The following is a 20,937-nucleotide window of genomic DNA, read 5'->3' as shown; positions in this document are numbered from 1 at the left end:
TCTGTTACTTATTTGCTCAATTCGAAATTAGAATAAGATATTCGAAGATGAAAATATAATCGATATGATGTAGGTCTGTACCTTCAAACACATGTACCTTATAATGAATTAGCCGTTTTCCTTCGGCTTCACCCGCGTCCCATGAGAACTTCATCCTGTACCCTCATGAAATATAGCGTATGTTACTTGGGAAGAGTATAGCTTACAAACAGTGAAAGAATTTTTCGAATCGGTTCAGTAGTTTTGGAGCCTCGTACAAACGAACAGATTTTTTTCGTCTTCATTATATTACTATAGATCTGCAACCTATAGGCCTAAGCTTCGTGATAATGTGACGTTTCTATCTTCGACACATAACTGTTTCTACGTGCTTGTATTTGAGATTTAAAGGTTTCAAAAATATCGACATTAAGACGTTTATATTTGGACGTGACCAACATCTTGGGTTCACCAAAAATGAAATGAGTTATGTGTTTGATGTGTATCTCCTACAAACAGCAAAAATATATATACATTTTTATATATATAAATATAAACTTTTTATAAGTATAAAATTGTATATAAGTATTTTTGTTGTTCTTGTAGCACGTTGCTAAATGAGGCTATAGTGATGGTTCAAAGATCTTTCTACACCTCATATTATACGCGAAAATCTTCTAAAATGTATACACGCCACGAATGTTATTAAAATTGCTCCCTTCAACTCAAACCTTTACGTTAATATATTTTAATATTAAACACGTGACTCTTTTCGCCTTTTAATCTTAAACCATTTGAACCTTTCACCTCAAGTAATTACTGAAAATCTTATTACTGAATAGAAAATAAATATGATTAAAAAACAGGAAAAAAATTACCGAAACTTAGTTTTAATTTTCAGGCAAAAAACGCAATTTTAAATCCACGACGGATTTTATTGAAATTGAATGAAAAACGTATTACTTTTTATAGAGCAATAAAACTTTGTTAAAATTCAAATTACATAACTTCTCTAGTCCTAGCTATAACACCAAACATAACAGACACATTTCGTAGTTTATCAAAAGCTTTGGCAAAAAATTGTTTGGCGTTACTTTTCCTAATTGTTTCAACCAGATTATCGCAAGTCTTATTATTCCTCCTATATTCCATTATTTCGAGATTCCAAGTCAATTAAGTACTTATACGAACACAGCTAACAAACTAAGTAGGTAAAATCTTAGCACATACGAATACCTATATGTTGTATCCGACTTTACCGAAACAAAAATAAAAGAATGTTTGAAAGTGTTTGCAGATTCATTATCTGGTAGTCTACCGGTTGATTTTGATTTCCCGTTTCGTTGTATTTATTTATTTGTTAACAGTCAGCAGTTCCCTCTTTGATGTTTATTTTATTTGTTCAAGCGTTGTAGGTAAGTCGGCTTAGTATGCCTATTATATAAGTTTTTTTTTTGCATATATGTATGTATGTAAAATATTGTCTGTAAGAAAGTTTTCTGCCAGCTTTATATTATTGATGATGGAGATTTCTGAAGAAATGAAAAGATTTGTAACAAAACTAATTCAATTTGACTTTGAGACTTTGGACCTACAAACTTTAAATTAAACATGAATTTGTACATAAAGGCATATTTTATATTGATTGCTAGCAATTTGTCGTCAACCATAAAACAAATAAGAATATCTAAAATTAGAATTAAAATCATGAGTTAAATGATCACGTTTCCGAATGGATAGCCTGTGGGACGCGACCCTGTAACCCTATCGCATCCCTTAACCGCTAAACATTATGTTTGCAACCACTAATTGAATAAATTACAAACATTAACCAATCTGTACATCGGTTAAAATAGCATTATTTTTGTTACATTCGTCGTCATTAGCCATTTAGATTGTCCTTTTTCAGGGCACAGGCTCTTCTCAAACGAGGAAGACTTGTTAGCTTTACTGAGGAAGAAATATACATATTTCTATACTACGGTCACCTACGTTCAATCTCGATATAAGAAAAATAATTCAAGCTTTGGGTTACTAGAAAAACCGTAGACGAAAAAAGGAAACGCTTTCCAATCTTAAGACTTCGGCGTTTAATAAAGAAAACTGGTGAAAAGAAACATTAATTTTATTAGAGCAAATGTGTAACCTACAGATCACGAACCTTTTTTTTTTTTCTTTCTTTAACGACGTAAAAAATCATCAAATGACCCCTCCCGCTGTGGGTTAGCAGCGGTGAGGGAGTGTCAGACTCTTACTGACTAAAAGCCGTCGTGTTCCGTCGTAGGCCTTATGTGCTAGGGCCGCGGTACCTCTTTCGAACAACCCGCAGACAGATCACGAACCTGGGGTGGTCAATTTTTCATTAGTTAGTGGTACCTACTGTTTGCTGACCACGGAATTATGTCGCTCGAAACTGCGGTCAGCCGACATTTCGGAAGTTATCTATCAACATACATCATACTTTGACAACTTATGTATGTACGTAACCTAATTTTAAAGGCAACGTTATTTTCTCAATAATTTACCACAAAATTTTCTCCAAAAATGTAACGAATATTGAATTAATATTTGGTCCAAAAAACTTGATGTAATTAGCAAACATCATTTTCGCATTTAGAATATTTTATTTTTCGTTAATGTTCTTTTAACAGTCTTTTGGCCTAAATTATTTTTATATAGAAATTGATTTACGTACTTTGTCTTTTCTGCTAGGTTTTGAGGTACATAAAGATTCATATTTTCCTAAAATAAGGTTGTTTACGATGAAGATTTTGCCATGTAAATGTATGAAAGGCTAACCTTTACTTTGAAGATTCAATCTCCGGTATGTGTCCACACATTTTAACGTATAAAAATGTATTCATGTTTTGCTTTCAAACTACATAAACATTGTAGTTATCTTTATGTTTGTGATGCACTTTAAACGATTTTACGAGCAAGTTACTTTATAGTATATGTATAGAAAATTTTCAAGCAGTTGATCATGAAATCGAAATACGATAATCTGCAATTATTTTCTTTATTTTGAGTATCCAATGCATTTATTGGCAATAAGATTATCTGTCTTACATTACATAGACCAATTTATTTGAAAACCCTCTATTTTAATTACAGTTCTCAATTCAAGAGGTCACAAGTTACATGTCGCTCAGATTTAGCGCAAGGAGTTTCTCGTGTATAGGTCTACATTCGAATAGATACAGCCGCTCCCAGTCGCTCTGTCTGACTAAACCCCGAGTAGCACGGACCAGCCATTATGCTAGGCGTCTGTTTAATGATACGGACCCCCCTAATCCGTTTACTTGCCGTTAGCAAAGCAATTTAGTAACGATGCTCCTTAATCCTCAACTCTGTGGCCACATAATTGTATCATAATCTTGAAGCTCTATATATTACTAATAGGGAATTTTCTATACTATAATTATTGTCTAATCTTCATTCTTATCACAATAATAGATGAGACTACTTATAAACAAGTTGTATAAGAAATTATTTTGTATAAAGAAATTCATTACGCCGAGGTTGCGGCTAGGTCACTGCATGTAAAGTTTGTATTACTAATTCTAATTCATTCATTGGATTCAAATCCCCCTTCAGGTTTATTATTATATATTTGCATTGAAATTACTAAATAAGTATAAAGTTATAGAATTTTAAGAAATACCTTTTTTTATAATTTGTCCAAGTGAACAAATTGTTGTGATTTTCTTTTGTTTTATTTTTTTTTCTCCTAAGTATCTCCTATATATAAATGTCTATGAGTAAAATGAAGTATATGCCCAAATCTTACTTCTGTCATACATCGCTCATTGAACCCCGTCGTTCTCCCGCACCTCACCCCTTACGTACCTCCCCCCTCGGACACAATACTGGTGATAGATTGGGAAATAACATTACCAAACGTACTAGCTCACATCCCATGTATATCTTATACGTCGGTCCGTGATTTATTATGACGTAATTTGTTATTACATTACTTGTTGTTGATTGCTTCGCAAATCCCGATATTCGTGCCGGATTTAGTTGTGTACTAAAAATATGATGTGGGGATGAAGAGGTCGTCATGCGAATTTCATTAAAGTCTAGCTGGAGCTTTTTTGTGGTAAAATCTGTAGCGTATAAACGTGTATAATATGGTAGGATACTGTGCATTTTACTAATACAAAACTGACTGAAAAATGTTGCCACTTATAGATGCCATTAATGCAGATTTTAATGTAATGTAGCTTCAAACGTTATTGGAAATTCTAAAGTAGTCCTTAACTTATAGATAGGTAATAGGTAGTAGACTTTTTACATTGAACATATTATTTTTCTAACAATAAATTCAACCGCACAACAAGAATAAAGTAAAAGCCTTTAGAAACGGAAATGTGTTTGAATTAGAAACTGAGTCGGTTCAGGATTTAAACTTGCATAGCTCGGCTTGTGTACGAGCGTCGCCGCGGGACACAGGTATCCCCACAATCCTTCGCCGGAGCTCGGAAAATGCAGGCTTAAAAATTAATAGAGCGGAAATCCTAATAGATTTGTTTTTAACTTTATTTTTAGCTTTATAAAGCTGAATAGATTTTTAAATGAATTTGAAAAGGATTTTATTAGTTTAGCTTAACTTAAAAGTTTATAGTGTTATTACAAGAAATTACACGATCTTTTGATGGGTATAATATGACTTATGTGTTTGTTTTTTTTTTTTATAAATGCAGTGGTCATTTAAGTAAAAATATTCAGTTTTTAGTCCAATATACAACATCTATATGCTAAATATAGATGGTAACAGAAAAGGGTTGTTCAGGTGTAGACAGGTAAGAAAACTTACAAGGAAACCAATGAATAAAAAGTGTTATCATGTTTGAACGATTCAGTGTCGTTTCGGATAAGAACCTACGTAAGTGTACCCTTCTTATGTAAGAAGCTGATCGGTTCACAAACAGGGCCTACCTTCAATACGAACCTACTTGAAGAGATTGTTAGAGTTTTCATAAATTTAGTTAGGTACCTAAGTAATAGATATCTCCAATTATCTTTTCAACATTGACACGTAAGAGAGACTATCTCCAATTGATTTTAATGGTACAAATCCATCATTAGACTTTGAAACCTAATGCTGTTAAATTCTATTTAAATCTTGACAAAAGAAATCTTACAGACTTCGCTATTCATCATCGTCGAAAAAAAAATACGAGAAGAATAATAATTGGCTTTCTTCTGAATCACTATGTAACTACGTCTAGTCTACTAAATCAAGACACAAGACATTTACCTAATTTATTTGATAGTTAAATCAAACAAATCGTAGCGATTATTATTTGTCTGGCATGTGAACAATAAACGTATTTTCTTTTTGCTGAAAAAATATAATAATATTTATAGAAAAATTACAACGTTTATCAATCAGTCTAACGCCTTATTATTTTCTATGAAAGATGTTCATTGCCTTATTATGTTGATATAATAAGTAATATCCCCTACCATTTCCTATCGAATCTCTCTATCACTCTAAAGTTTTCTGTGAGAACTCAACTCTGGGTTAAGCTCGCCTTTGTACATTACTACTTATGTATTGCGTGTGTAATGAAACATATTTTTGCGTGCAATAAGGAATAAAAATAATGTCCAAGTCACTTACGCTTATTGCACTACATGGTGATTCAATAAAGCACTTTCTATCTCCCGTCACAGATAGGTAAGCGGTAAGTGAAAATATCGCATCCCACCGTGCTTATCGCGACCGGCGATGCGTGTCGAAAGGTCCTTTCAACTTGCGACTTACATGTTTAAGAGACCGAAGATTTACGAGAGCCCTTTCCTTCTCGGTGACGAAACGAGGTGTCACTAAAATATCAATTCTTTGAATAAACATGGACTTGTTATTGGAGTGTTGAGTGGATTTAAATAGGTGACGACAATCTACATCATTATATAGCCTAACGTAACTAGCTTAATTCTTATCTTTTTCTTAAATTAGCATATGCCTAGATCCGAACAGATTTAACAACTTTCACGGGAAGCTTAATATGATCTTTCACATCCGTCCCTAAAATCGACTACTCATCAATCTAACCAAGATATATGTCCAAAATATGCCAATGACAAGATAATGTATGAAAACATGAGTCCTCGTAAAGGTAACGTCTCTATCGAGGCTGCGCTCAGTACCTACTTATTATCGCAAGGGCAAAACGAGGCAAACTTGACGGGCTGCCAACTATCGACCGCTGAGATGATGTTAGTCAATGTCAAAAGCCACTACTAACGATTCATTATCACTTAGCTGACTTTTAACTGGTTACATATTTATAGAACTGAGGTTAGATTTCTTTCAGACTTGAAAGTCGCCAGCGATTATGGACTTGGGCCTTACTGTAAAGTTTTGATTTTGTTTATTTCATCTCTAATTAAGTCACTTGCATTCGGCATTCAGGGTCTTTGTATAGTAAGTGAAAGACCTCTTCTCATATAACAACAGCACAATCACGGTACTAAAAATGTAAATACAAATCCAGACAACTCGAGCCAGATGAGCCAGACAACTGTTTTCCTCGGCCCAGCATTCAGCATACTTAATCCGAAGACTTTAAAATCTCTTGTAAATCCGATAGCTGCGCCATAACGAGGCGAAGCTTGTTGAACTGCTCTTGAGAAACTCCCGCACGTTCACACCTCACTGCCACCTGAATGCAGCACCGCTTATTTAAGTGCAGGAAATAAATCTTACCCCCCTCGTCTACCCCAACTGCATTTTTCATATTTCTCATACAACCCACTTCGTCCTTTGTCAAGAAAATAAAGTTTAGCGTAATATTGTGTAAAATGACGCCGGAACATAGCCAAGAGGAGACTGCGGGAATTTTAAAATGTTTTACAAAGCAACGTCATATTAATGTCTTGTTTTCCTTTTGTTTAAAAGACAGCCTGTTGAGCGGTTAGTGGTGGAAGAACAGTGACATTTTTAAACGTAGTTTTAAAATTTAACGGGATAATATAATATAATACTTTATAGAAAATGAAGATAGAATTTCAAAACCGCAGCACTGGTTGATAAAAAACAACAGGGGAGTAAATGGGTTAGCTTATAGTTCGGATTAGATAGAAAGTTAGCCGTCAAGAAATCTTCAAAAACTTGAAGAACAAGAAAGTGGTAAAGTGGTAAAGTGATCAGTCAACGCTACATAACCAGTAGACGGGACAGCCAGTAACTTGCAAATTAGCTGGCTATGAGCGATGGACTTACGTCTTCACAAACATGAAAATGTGGCAGATACCCTTTATGAGATATGCAGACAGTTAAGTTCTCTTTTAACTTTTTTTATCGCATAAAATGCTGAATTAGGTCCCTTCTTGTGGCCCAGTAGACATCAAGAATTCTTTACTCTCCATTTTAAATTAATTAAAATATGTTATACATACATATGATGGTGTATTTATGGCGCAATTGTAACCACGTTTGGCGTAAATATGGTGAAAGCTGAAAGTTTATAAAACCGCACTATTTTATGGCTGATTGCCAACTTACAAGTATATAGTGTTTAACGATAATAATAATTTCGTTCCATTATTTATTTTTTAAAGCATAAGTAACAAAACTCTGTTTCGAAATACATATCTACTTATTTGCTTAATATAAACATTGAATTCGCCCAATACTAGAAATAATAGGTTTCAAAATTGCAGGATAACAGAACTTTGAAAACGTTTGAAACTCATTCACTACACGTTATTTATTTAACTTCGTTTGAATAGCTTTGGTCTCAATTTACATATATTACAAAATTTACAAAAAATAGATTTAGTTTAGAAATCTAGCCATATTTTTTCACGTTGCAAACTATCATAATCTCTGTAACAATTTGGAAATATATTAAAATATTTTTATTTCATCAAGCACAAACAAATTTTCAGCCTATTTGCAATTCAACCCTTATAATTTCATTACATAGAAGGTGTCTGGGGACTATAATGAATTTAGAGATTTCTTTCTTCAGCTTCACAATAGAATTTTATGTGAGCCAAAAAATAATTATCAAATAAATTGAACTGCTAACATACCCAAATGTGAACGCGACATTTTAAACTCCTCCAAGAGTTTCTTCATCACTTATTTGAATATAAAACTTGCTATTGGAACAAATAAATACTTTGAATGTTTATGGTGAATAGATTGGAGAAGCTGTACTCTAAAATATAATTTTATTTTACATACCAATACTGTGCCGCGTGTGTGCATTGCGTTTTATATCTGAAGCCGCTCGACACACTCGCCTCCCCGAGGAATTTACCCTTTTCCTCACTAAAAACAAATACCTGTGTGCTCCGGTCTACCTGCTTGCCACCACTGTATAATATTCTAATAATATTCGCCAACGATGACTACGGGTCTCGGGGACAATTTTCCACATAGACATTCTTTTACATTGTAGATTCAATATTGTGTCCCAAATATTGTAAATTGTCTACTTACCAGAAATATTAATTTAAAATACAACATCCTCTTAGAAGGTCAGACTCCGCTGAAATATATAGATGAATATTTTCTTTATGAAACCGTTTCAGTGACAATGTCAAAATAAACTTCAAAATCCATAACCTACTTTGCATCAAATTATCACTAAATTCTGTAGTAGCCCAGAACACATAATAGAAAATGAACTAAAGTAAGAAGAAACCTGCAACGTGGGCACTGAAAGAGAGTGGAGATGTAGACAATGACTGGTTTGAGCAATGGACAGAAGCTACCAAACAAATAACGTAACGACAATATAAGTACCATTGTCTGATGTGCTTATGGACGCAGGCCAAAAAATATGAAGCTTTGCATTCGAAAAGACTTTCTCACGCAATGCAACTGTTTAATAGGAGACTGTCGAGCGTCAGCCATCAACTGTTGCATGTCTGTAATAAACTTCTATTTATCCGTAGTAGGAAACTGCTTGGTTATACTCGGATACCTATTCGGCAAGATGTACTGCGACGACTACAACCCGTGTCTCATGGCGAGTCTGCTCATACTCTTGGGGCACTTCCTGGCCATGATATCCGACGCGTGGACCGTCATAGAAGACGTGTTCTACCTCAAACAATTACGCCGTGGTCTTAATGCGAATCGTTTCTTCGTGATTGCCAACATACTCTCCATCATCGGAGAATACCAGGAGTTGAAGACAACGCTTCGCAACACTCAAACAATGACGTGCAGGTAGTCACAAGCTCTTACAAATGTTTAACCTCAAGTCTGTGGTTGAAATATATTTGCCATACATTGGTCACATCTTGATGGCTATAGGATATGTTCTGGAACAGTTCGAAACTTTCGAGCCTCCTCTGCCGAGCGCAGTAGTGCTGCTAGGACATCTGTTCGTCCTGGCAGACCCTCGCGCTCTCTCGCCCTCTCGACCCAGCGTTCAAACTATTAACATAGTATTTCTATTAAGTAATATCTTCGTTTTCCTCTACGACGTAGTAATAACAATGCAATACAATGATTATCAAGTCAATAATGAAACGGATGAATGGTAAGGTTTTAAACTGTATATAACTAATAGTTTACTTAATGTGGAACTATGAATATAAATAAAAACCTTGTCTTTGCAAAGTGTATTTGTTTTAGAGACATTTAGACGACTACTTGTTACGGATTTCGGCTTCACATTGAAGGACATGGCACCGCGCTAATTGTAAAGTAATTAATAAATCCTCTCGCTACTGGTAATTAATTAAAGGGGTTTATGTATTATAACAGAATTTTAATTGGTTACGTGATAATGTTGGCATAAGAAAATTAAAACTGCTTCTCCGGGCTAGCTGGGCAAACTTGCCAACAATGAAGCTTGTCACTTATAGTAGACTTAATAAGGATTTTAGAACTTAAACAGAAAGTAAATTAAGTAAGGAAGTGTTAAGATAAATCAAACAAGTATTTTCCGCCAAAATAATTGAACGTTGTCGAAATAATCAAAATGAATTATTTAGTTTTCATTCAGTTTTATTCAACTCCTTATCGTTTCTAGACAAAAAAAAATTGCTCCTTATCCCGCTTGTGTTTATGTTTTGTCTCAGGGTCTTTCCCAATTTCTACTACGGATAGTTATTTGACATTACTTGTATGAGGTTAACATCAAAAAGTATACTAAGTAAGTCAATCAATAGAGAGATGAATATTGGCGTTCCCAATATTCAATCTGTCAAAGATCGAATAAAACGAATCTAGTTTCTTAGGCCGATATATTAAAAGCCTATTCTTGTAACTCCCTGGAAATCGTTTGATTTTTTTAATATAAAGAGAACCCTTATTTTGAAAGGCCTAGTTGTGAGTTGTTACATAAAGTTATCGTTAACAGTTGTTAGGAACTTTAATTTGACGAGGTAGGTACATAATATGTAAAATTGTTTGCCTGAAATAATTGAGGTGAAGACTTTGACAGTCATATAACCAATATCATTAAGTCAACATTTTATTGGTTTCATATTCATTGTAGATTAGTGGCAACAAGAGAGAAGACAACAACATTGAGAGAAGTACTACTTATGCAGACGGAGTATCAGACATTAGGGCGAGCGATGTGAGGCTTTATAGTGAAGCTTATCGCAAATGTACGGAGCATCTAACGCTTTGTGTCGAACGAGCTATGCCGAAACAAGTATCTAACAGGCCTTCGCAGAAATCCTGCTTGAATAAGGACATGTGTGTTGTGTTATATGTAGGGTAGAGAAATATTAGAACTTCAAAAACTAACCTCATAGAATGGATAAATATCTATACTAATATTAATTTGAAATTGTTATAAAGTTGAAGAGTTTGTGGGTTTGATTGTTTGTTTGTTTGTTGGAACGCGCTAATCTCAGGAACTACTGGTCCTGTATTTCCTTATGTACCTACACTCTATGAAATCCCCTATGTCTTTATGAACTCTATGTATTTCCTTACCTACACTCTTTGAACTCCCCCTTGTAAGCAAAACTTATAACATAGGGCAGTTCATAGAGTGTGCATAAGAGAGTCACAGATCTATATTGTATCTTTTATTTACGATGCTGAAGCATTCATATCTTGGGTCTTGGACAACGATCCAGTACTCGCAATTATATTACCTATACGAACAAAAAATCTGTGAGACCAAATAATAGCTCATCATTTTGGGCTGACGTGCTACTTTTTATTTTTACATTGTGAAGTTATGAATTTTAAAATATTTATAACTTCAAACAACATAGGAAAAATCCACCTCTTGATACTTTACAGGAATACACTCTCTCTCATTCACTTTGACCTTTAAAGAATAAAAAAAATGATACATCAAGTACGTAGTAACGACAGATAAAAATCAAAGGGCGCGCTCACTGCAGTATCAGAAGTGCGATCGCGGCCTGAGTTGTCAATTTGGCACATTTTGTACCAGCCGAAGAGTCCTTCTTCCTTCGAGAACCCTCCACTCTTCCAATGACGCCTCGCAACCACTTTTTATCGCTGCAACAAAGAAAATATAATTAAGGTCACTTGATGTGAAACAACTTCGTTATTTTATTTAGACTTAACCTTTTTATGTTGGAGGTCGTCTGAAGCTTCTTTATGAGAAAGCTAAGTAGGTAAAGTACTTCTTTGATTTTTGAAAGTTATTAATAAACCCTACTCATTTGTGAGCCCTGGAAGTTTTACCTGGACGACAAATTGTAGTAGGTACCTATATACTAAATGATATATCATCTTAGCTCATTACAGATTGACAAATTCAGGATCTACGAATATAATCATATTCTATACCAAACGAAACAAATTACAACAGCTGCAAAAAATCCCGGTAACCAACGCCTAGTCATACCGCTAAGTACTGTAACTGTGCAAAGAATTTAGTTATAAAACAAAACTTACGAAGTTTTCTCTTCTCGTCCTAATGATAGTTTTTACCGTAGCTTTCTATTAGAGCGGGTCGCCATCGCTGTCAACCTAACTTGATCTTACAGAACCCCGCACACAAGTTTTAACCCAATACATTATGATTATAGAACTGGCTGAGAACTTGGAACGGGATTCAGAGGAAGGTTTTAAGAAAAATGGTAGAGACGCTTGATATGTTGGCTTGGTGATAATGCCTTGCGATATTAGCCTGGCACTTTTTAAGCAGAGGAAATGCATACTATAGGTACTGCAGCGTTCAATAAAGTAAAACATTTCTCAATTGACACTAAAAACTTATCATAAACTTCTTCTGCTTGCATATATATGTTATGGACCAAGTGATAAATTGGGCAGTATACATAATGCCCGGGCGTTATGAATAATGCCCAATATGAGAGTGCAATTTGATAATAATTATTCAAACAATCAAATTGACCGGGCACTATACATATTGCCCGTGACCTTTTGGGCAAAGTAATACAAACATATTTAATTTCATTTTTTTATTGTTATTGACATTTAACTTAAAATAAACTAAATATAACACATCCCATATCAATTGACAGAGCATAGAAGTAAGCATGCAACATGCAGCAAGCATGGCTTCTGTCACGGCTCCGGCGGTCCCATGCGAGCTTATCGTCGCAGATGGTTTTCACGCTCACCACCGCAGCTTCGGCTTGCTGGCCGGCCCAGCCGGCCAGCCTCAGCCGCGGCGGCGAGCGCTTCAACTACCTGCGCCTCAGCTCGCAGGCCGCCTCGCCCCTCCGTGCCTACGCGGTTTTGAATTGCACTCTAGGGGTAGGGCAGACAAGACTACGTGGAGTCGGTTTTGCAGCGATTCGTTTTCGTCACTAAGTTCAGTTTTTAAGAGGACGAATTGGAATTTTTGGCGCCAAGGATGTCAATTTTTCTCAGTAAATACAAAACGGATCAAAATACAACTTGGTTACCTGAAAGTTCATGATATAAACCTTATTTTGTTAGTTGTAGAAACATGATTAGGTAACTTTTATAACAGAGAAAAATATATCAAACATACCTCTTTTTAAAAAGAGATTCACATATTATGGGCAAACGGGACCGATTAAAGCCTCTTAACTTTTTTAGTAGTTGAGTATATACATACTCTTTAAAATTGTAGTAGGATTTTTTATCAAATTATCATTTCTAAATAATAAAATTACAAAACCATTTTGTCGCTTACGACTTTTAGTTATAAGCTAGCGCGCGTATTGTTATCCTCGCCCCGCTCAGACGCTCCGACCCCTTTTGGCGCCTTAGATGCGCGTGCCGGTTATGGAATTATTGTTGACCACTTCCTCGCCTTAATATAATGTTTTGAATCCAAATTAAATTCTACCATAAAAAAACGAGGCCGAGTTAGTAAATTAGATGACAATTTTCCAATTAATAATTTTGTGGCTAGACTTATAATTTCCCATTAAAATAGAACATATAATTTAAAACAATAATCATAAAATATGTAGCAAGTAACAGGATTTATTTGTTAGAACAACTGCCACCCTCGCACCGCATAAAATATAGCTTTATTATCAAATTGCCCAACTATCATGTAGCAATATAATAATGCCCGTGCAATGTGATAAATAATGAAGTCAAGATAGTTATTAATCACTTGGCCCGATAAAGCTAGACATTATTCATAATGCTCGGGCATTATAAATAATGCCCGAATTAATCACATGGTCCATAACATATATATTACATATGCATCTTAAATAATCACACTGTATGTGGTAACAGTGTCCCTATATGCCTATATAAATAGTTTCTTTGCGGCGTTAATAGCTTCTAAGATTGGTTCAATCAATAAGTGTTGAGTATCAAGCCCTCTACATTGATAAGATGCTTCCTTTGACGCGACTCCCTTTGAACACTACGAACACGCGAATCCAACACAGTTAATATAGGTATTCCAGGAGTCTATTTATTTCACACAGTACCTACATTTCAGTTTCAGTTAAACTTACGTTTCATAATTTAAAAAGCAGTAGTGTTTTCTATGATCAAAAATGGTTTTTATGTTGAAAGTTATTTTCAAAGGTTTCTTTTTCATTGGTACCTATACCTAGTCGTATAATAAAGTCGCTCAATAACCATTTTCTACCCCACATAATACGATGAAAATGAAACGCTTTGTCAATTTGAGGCTTAGCTTTGGTCAATATCTTTTGTAATACGACCTTTTGACCGATAAATGAATTTTCAACCCTTATCTCGCTTGTTTGTAAGTGGTGATAAACCGTAACATCACCTATGTACTTAAGAGTATATAATGTCACACCTATTTTTAGAATGGGTATTTTATCTTAGTCAGTATCGATAACACTTTAAACGATTTTTGAAATCGACCTTAGAACGAAATAAAGCATTTAACGATCTTTATAGTACACAAAATCTTCGTCTGTAGTACAATTATAATATGCCTGCTTATTCATAATTCACCATAACGGCATCGTACCTACCATAGTGGGTACGTCATACTTGAAAAATGCTTCATTAATGCTCTCAGGTATTCGACTAGGAGCTAATTACCATTAATGCCACAAGCAGCTGAACGGAGAGCGCCGCGCAATATTACCGGTCCATTCAGAACTCACTGTCACCTGACGGAGAAATGAGCAAGAATATTAGAAAACCACTCCCTTTACGTAACAGTTCCACTGGAACTTTATTTTTGAACTGACAGAACTAAAAAGTTTGATCTCTTTGAATTTTCTTGAAAACTTTACAGGCACTTAGGACCTTAGGTATTTCTTTAATCTGATTATTTATTTTAAAGGTCCTATCTAATCACGAACTACTACTACTACTAACTATTATAAATTACCTACTATTCAGGGTAATGGGAAACAATATTGATAATGCTCATTTTGCTCATAGAACAATTTTATTACCTATATTTTAAAATCTCGCAAGTTCAGTGTACCCATAACGTCTAGTTCCATATTAAGAGCGTGTACGTCAACCGCGCGCCATTTGGCCTAAAAAGGTACTTTTCAAACCACTGTTTCTCATTAACTACTTATCCTATAACTATGTTAATTTATAATAACGCAAGTTAATTTCACTGTCTATATAGTTAATTGAACATAAATTTCAATTTGTGTAGTTTAAATACTTAAAACCCCTATAACGTAACAGATGATTTATAAAATTCCCGTTCAGCGTCTATTTCGAAGCTTAAATTCATGTGAAAATAGTGGCAAATCTAATCATATTTATTTTTTTACTCATAGACGAAATCCCCATGCCTATAGTTAGTTGAAAACATTTTTTGATTTAGGTCTCTATCTTTCAGAAAAAAATATTTTAACAATGTGAAAAATTGTGAATTTCAAATGCTTTTTTTGCCTACCTATGTTACTTAATTTAATATAACAATTATTTACTATAGTAATATAACTCTTTTTTTTAAACATAAACTTTACATTATAATTTAATCTCTCGTTTTTATTTTTTTATAAATTATTTAAAAACTACTATAAAACGCTGCACGCGAGTCAACTCAAACCAGACCGCCGCAAGGCTTCACAGAGAGAGGACGTGTCGCTCCGTCACATCGCGTAGGGTGAATAACCTCTGCCGTGGATACCGAGAATAGAGTACATTTCAAGCGCGACCAACAAATCTTGATACATTACTATTTTATTTAAAGCTCAATTTTGAAGCATATTTTTTTATCGATTGAGTTGAAATTTTGTTTGAAAGTTCAGTTTTAATGACAATGTATGATTCTATATCCAATATGGGGGTATACCCAAGATGGAGACAAAAATGTTTTTAATGCATTCTTACGATATGGGTATCAAATGAAAGGGCTTGATATGAATAACTCAACAAAAAAATGTGTCGCGAGTCTTAATCCAATATGGCGGACTCCTTAGGCTAGATAGGAGCAGAGCTATTTATATGTTCATTTTGGATGTACCCTTGACTTTTGATCCCGAATAACTTTTGAAGCGTATAGGATAGATAACTTAAAACTTTAATTTTATTTATTTGGTAAACCCAAGCTCTTCACCAATATTTGGCTTTCCGGCAATTGTTGTTATTTGACCACAATTTTTCGGTCTGGATGGACTGGACCATTCATATAACCAATCAATTTTTCAAATCGGTCCAGGCGTCTTTGAGAAATCGAGAACAATCAGATTGAGAACAATCACAAAACAATTTAATTGAAACCTCCTCCTTTTTTTGAAATCGGTTAAAATACAGAAACTCTTACATTGCCATTAATCATCAGTCAACTATTTCGTACTGTTGAAAATTGTATGTAATATACAGAAAGTCCTCAAAACCAAGATTTTCATAGGAGTCAGATTTTTTTGCAAAAGAGTGTAAGTATTAACGACTTATTTTCATGCCTTGATATTTTAGTCATCCATAGACTTACACTATTTTATCGCTATTAACTATTTACTAAATAATATATTTTTTGTTCTACTAATTTCACTCGAAAGGATCAAAATGGTTCGTGTGACTATACGTGAAGTATGATAGGCACGCACACAGCCACGACGCTAGTCTGCGCGATTTTTTGCGTTGAATTACCTAAAGTTGACATCGCGCGGCGAGCGTACACGCTCTTAAAGTCAATAATGACTTCTAGTAGAACTGCTCAAAGTAGAACACGATATAAATTAGAAAGATGTGTAAATCTCCGAAATTAACTTACAAGCTTACAAGATATTACATCAAGACGATTTCGATATTATAACTTTTGCCATCAATCAAACAGATAAATTCAAATAGAAACGTTCGTACCTAGATTGGAAATAAATTGGAAAACAGAATGATACGAGTATGAGGTTTCCACTCAAAAACTAATTTGCGAGACGTTGATTACTTTAAAAAAGTTTTTATTACAAAAATATTTTCGACTAGGCATTTTCCTGCCGTTTTACCCGCCATGAGAAGTATTGCCCGTACCTACTGAGATATGTTACTCGGAAAAAGTGTAGCTTATCAACAGTGAAATATGTAGTTTAGGGTAAAACAGCCAAAGAAACAAAGGAACTAAAAAAGTTTTTATTTTTTATTATATTAGTATCTATAGGTTATAAAAAAAATATATAGCTCAAAATTATGTGCTACTATATCGTTATGTCAGTTCCATAATATTGATGAGCCAAACAATATTTCGCATTGAATGGAATCCTAGTTGCGGAATAGAGGCGGCAAACTAGCAATCAAATCATGCACGAGAAGGAGCAATCATTGCATGTCAGCCTGCAATTAGACTCACATACATCCGAGTTGACTGGGTCACTGTATACTCGGCTATTGATTGCTTCCAATATGTGAAATACTGTTTATCACTTCATAACTATAATCATTATAAGCTATCATTTGAACATCTTTAGCAGTCGTTATAGGCAGTCAGAAAGTCTGACAACCAGTATTACCAAGGGTATCGAGTTGCCCATGTAAAACACTGGTAGCCAGCTACATGCGTTTGACTGGAAGGTGACCTCAGAATATTTAGGAAAAGGCTAGGCAGATGACTTTTTAAGTATCGAAAATGACGTAGTGACGCCAGGAAATGAGATGTGTTCCTATAGCGTTTACACACCTGGATAACACCGGATTTCTAACTTCACACACGTGCTTATGAATATATTTCCTTGATACTTTAATTTTGTGTTAGAACTATGTGTCTGCAATTTATTTTTTATTATGATCATACACTTTCAATCAATTCCTGATACCTACAGATAAAAACAAAAGACCCGAGAAAAATATAGCGGTTGTATAAGTTGAGATTCATGACGTTTAGGCAACCCTTTTTAACATAAAGTGAAACAAAAAATAGCGACCCGGGCTGGATGCCAAGATATCGTTCTTATAAACCCGTATTCCATAGCAAATGACGTTGCCTGAAGAGTCTCGACACGGCCCGTGTTACTTAATATTCAAGCAATTAAACCACCGACTTTAGATATCTGAAAGGGTCGTATCTGATAACAAAGAATTTTATTCAAAAAAATAAACTGTTTTTTGAAGTTTTCGAAAGTCCATCATTTCTTTAACGACTCAATATTTTTGTTTATGAACAGAAATAGGAAGGGAGCAAAATAAATAAACCAATAACGAGATCATTTTAAATCATTTTAAACAACCGTCACGGTATATTTAATTGGGACTGCATCGATTTTTATGGCCTTTATTTTTTCATCACAATTGTATACTATTTTCAAGCTATCCATAATGTTCTTCAAAATTAAACATCACATTTCAATCTCTGTGTACAGCATTTTCCAAGTTGACGGGAAAGGAGCAATCTACTTGACGACTAAAAATGGAACGTTTCCAATATCGCTGACATCCCTGAACTCCCGAGACGATGCTACACCACAACACACTCCCGGCATTTTGTCTGCGACCGCTAAAAATCTCTCACACAATACCTCCGAGAGGGAACACGACTACTGGGATGCCTCTGAAATGTTACTCTCCAATTATATCAACGGCACTTACGACGAAGTTGACGCGTTCACGCTAAAACAAAACGCCAAGAGAAGCATCAATGACGCCGTGTCAAAGAATATCACGTTGGTCCTCGAAAACTTGTTGAAAAATTACGAAAATTCACAGTTGCCTACGCATGGTAAAGGTATGTATGATTGTGATATAGAAAGTTTTATTTGATGAACATTCTAACATCAAACATTTCCGTTAGTAGACAAAATGTTAATCAACCTAAGTATCGAGACTTATAGACACAATTGTGTCACTTTTTGTACGCCAGAAATCTCGCAGAAAATATAGGAATTATTGGATTTGTTACAGGCTACCCTACTGTCGTCCAAACCAATATCCTTATACGAAGTATGGGACCTGTATCTGAACTTGATATGGTGAGTTTCATTTTTTAATTCAAAATACGCACACATTTTTGTTGTGGAATCTTACTACGCTACGTGCTACGAAAAATGCTACGAAATCGCTACGAGCGTGCTTCGATATTATGTAGCATAGTTGAACAGTGTTTTTTTTGTCAAGTTCCTCAATTGTAGGTGAACAACATCATTATTGTTCTTAACTCTATGTACCTATAGAGTATTCCAATTAGGTATTTTGATTGTCGTAATAAATTCAAACATTATACTCCATGCTCAATAACTTTATGGAAAACCATATTTATTTAATTAATGAGTCCTATACAAATATAACGCAGGCGTTTTTCCCGCATGTTACTGCTTAGCCTAACAGAACGCAAAAACATATTTCGTATATAATTATAAATCGATGAATATTCACATAATTTTATGTAACACAAATATTTTGCGTAACAGGATTATTCAATGGACTGCTACTTCAGGCAGTACTGGCGCGACACCCGGCTGTCGTTCCTGGGTCCCATCCGCTCGCTGTCACTTTCTATCAAGATGCTCGAAAGGATTTGGCGGCCAGACACGTATTTCTATAACGGGAAACATTCCTACGTGCACACTATCACCGTACCCAATAAGTTGCTCAGGATTAGTCAGCATGGAGATATTTTGTATTCCATGAGGTAAAATTTATTTGAAGTACCTTTTTGTGCTAATTTTTCAGCTTATCCGTGTAGTGACGAAAAAAGTATTCACAATAATTATTACTCAATTAAATTACATCTTTGACCTGGTCTATACATTTTATGAATGAATCGTGTAAGCATACAAAAAGTTAAACCCGTTAATGCAAGAGTGAGCAACACAACCCAGCCTTTTACGAGCACGCATTAGTTTTCCATGGAACGACATATTTATAGAGCGGCAAAGCCAGCGTCACAGTCAATCAACTACGGTACAAAACTTTACTGGTCTGGAGTCCACAAATACGAAAATCCCAATTAACTTTTGAGAATAATTAATTTCATACCCTTTACACAACCAAAGCGTCCGACATTTTTAATTGGCAAAGTGAAAAATATTCCCTGATCCGATTACTGAGGAGAGCTTTCAGCGAATGTAAAATCCGTTGGGAATTCTTGTTTTTTTAAATAAGTGCCATTGAGATATTGTATGGATTTATCAAGATTCTTTTTCACTATCATCTGGTCGTGTTCGTTTAGTAGATAACTGATGAAGCAAACATTTTTCTAAAGGAGCGTTTGGACAAGCTTAGTGTGGAGAAAAATAGCGCAGAATTTTCATGCTTCTTCCAAATGTAGGAAGATATTATTAGATCAAAAATATAAAAATGGCTTAATTGTACCTACAATGGAATAAATTGAGTGTATTTTAATTTTCAAATTGATAAAATAGAATCATACGTAAAAAATTGAATAAATAAGATCTAATTTAACTTGGAGAATATGCAACTGGTCACCAGTTAATCGGTTTAGTTCGGACGAAATTCGGCAGCGGAATTGCTTCGTTGAACACGACATACAGGCGCTGAGGATCCTTTTAGTTAATCTAAACGCCTTACTTCGGACGTTTTGGACAGTTCCTGCTATTTACTGATCTACTTTGCAAATACGTGAACCATTGCTAACTAAATTCTAGTTTTTTGTACTCCTCTGGTCTATGTTTCGGTATTTTTGTTTAGTGGAGTTTTATGGTGGAAGCCTCGTTGGTCTAGCTGTCGCAAGTGCGGCTGCTGAGCACGAGGTCTCGGGTTCGATTCCCGAGTCGGGCCGAAATCGCTTTGTGGGTTTTAGAAGACTTTCACAAAGCAGCCCGGAGCCTGGAAGCTGGTGATTGATACACCCGTGCATCGGAGAGCACGTAAATGTCGGTCCTGCGCCTGATCTCTTACCGGTCGTGTCGGATTGCCGTCCCATCGGGTTATGAGAGTGAAGGAATAGTGAGTGCACTTGTGTCTGCGCAAATGCTCGTGCACTATAATATGTCCTGCGTAGTTGGCTAATCTCCTTACATGAGAACAGCCGCCGTAGCCGATTATCGGCTAGGAGGACATCATGGTGGAAGTTTGTTATTAAATTGAATCTTGTGTTTGCAGATTAACCATCAAAGCAAAATGTCCTATGGAACTCCGCAATTTTCCAATGGACAGACAGTCATGTCCTCTTATTCTAGGCAGCTGTA

The 20,937-nt window shown here is 35.1% G+C and overlaps 1 protein-coding gene across 1 annotated transcript in view; it reads left to right on the top strand.

Moving 5' to 3' along the window:
• LOC110378439 (gamma-aminobutyric acid receptor alpha-like) overlaps window positions 1-20,937 on the top strand; it is a 29,416-nt gene that overhangs the window by 5,288 nt on the left and 3,191 nt on the right. Inside the window, exons 2-5 of the mRNA XM_064036466.1 lie at window positions 18,154-18,515; window positions 18,692-18,759; window positions 19,198-19,418; window positions 20,852-20,934. Of these exons, the coding sequence (XP_063892536.1) occupies window positions 18,154-18,515; window positions 18,692-18,759; window positions 19,198-19,418; window positions 20,852-20,934 (734 nt within the window). The remainder of the gene's footprint in view (window positions 1-18,153; window positions 18,516-18,691; window positions 18,760-19,197; window positions 19,419-20,851; window positions 20,935-20,937) is intronic.

The sequence above is a fragment of the Helicoverpa armigera genome, chromosome 10 (genome assembly GCF_030705265.1).
Source record: "Helicoverpa armigera isolate CAAS_96S chromosome 10, ASM3070526v1, whole genome shotgun sequence".
Taxonomy (NCBI): Eukaryota; Metazoa; Arthropoda; class Insecta; order Lepidoptera; family Noctuidae; genus Helicoverpa; species Helicoverpa armigera.
This window is presented reverse-complemented; position numbering and strand designations above follow the sequence as displayed.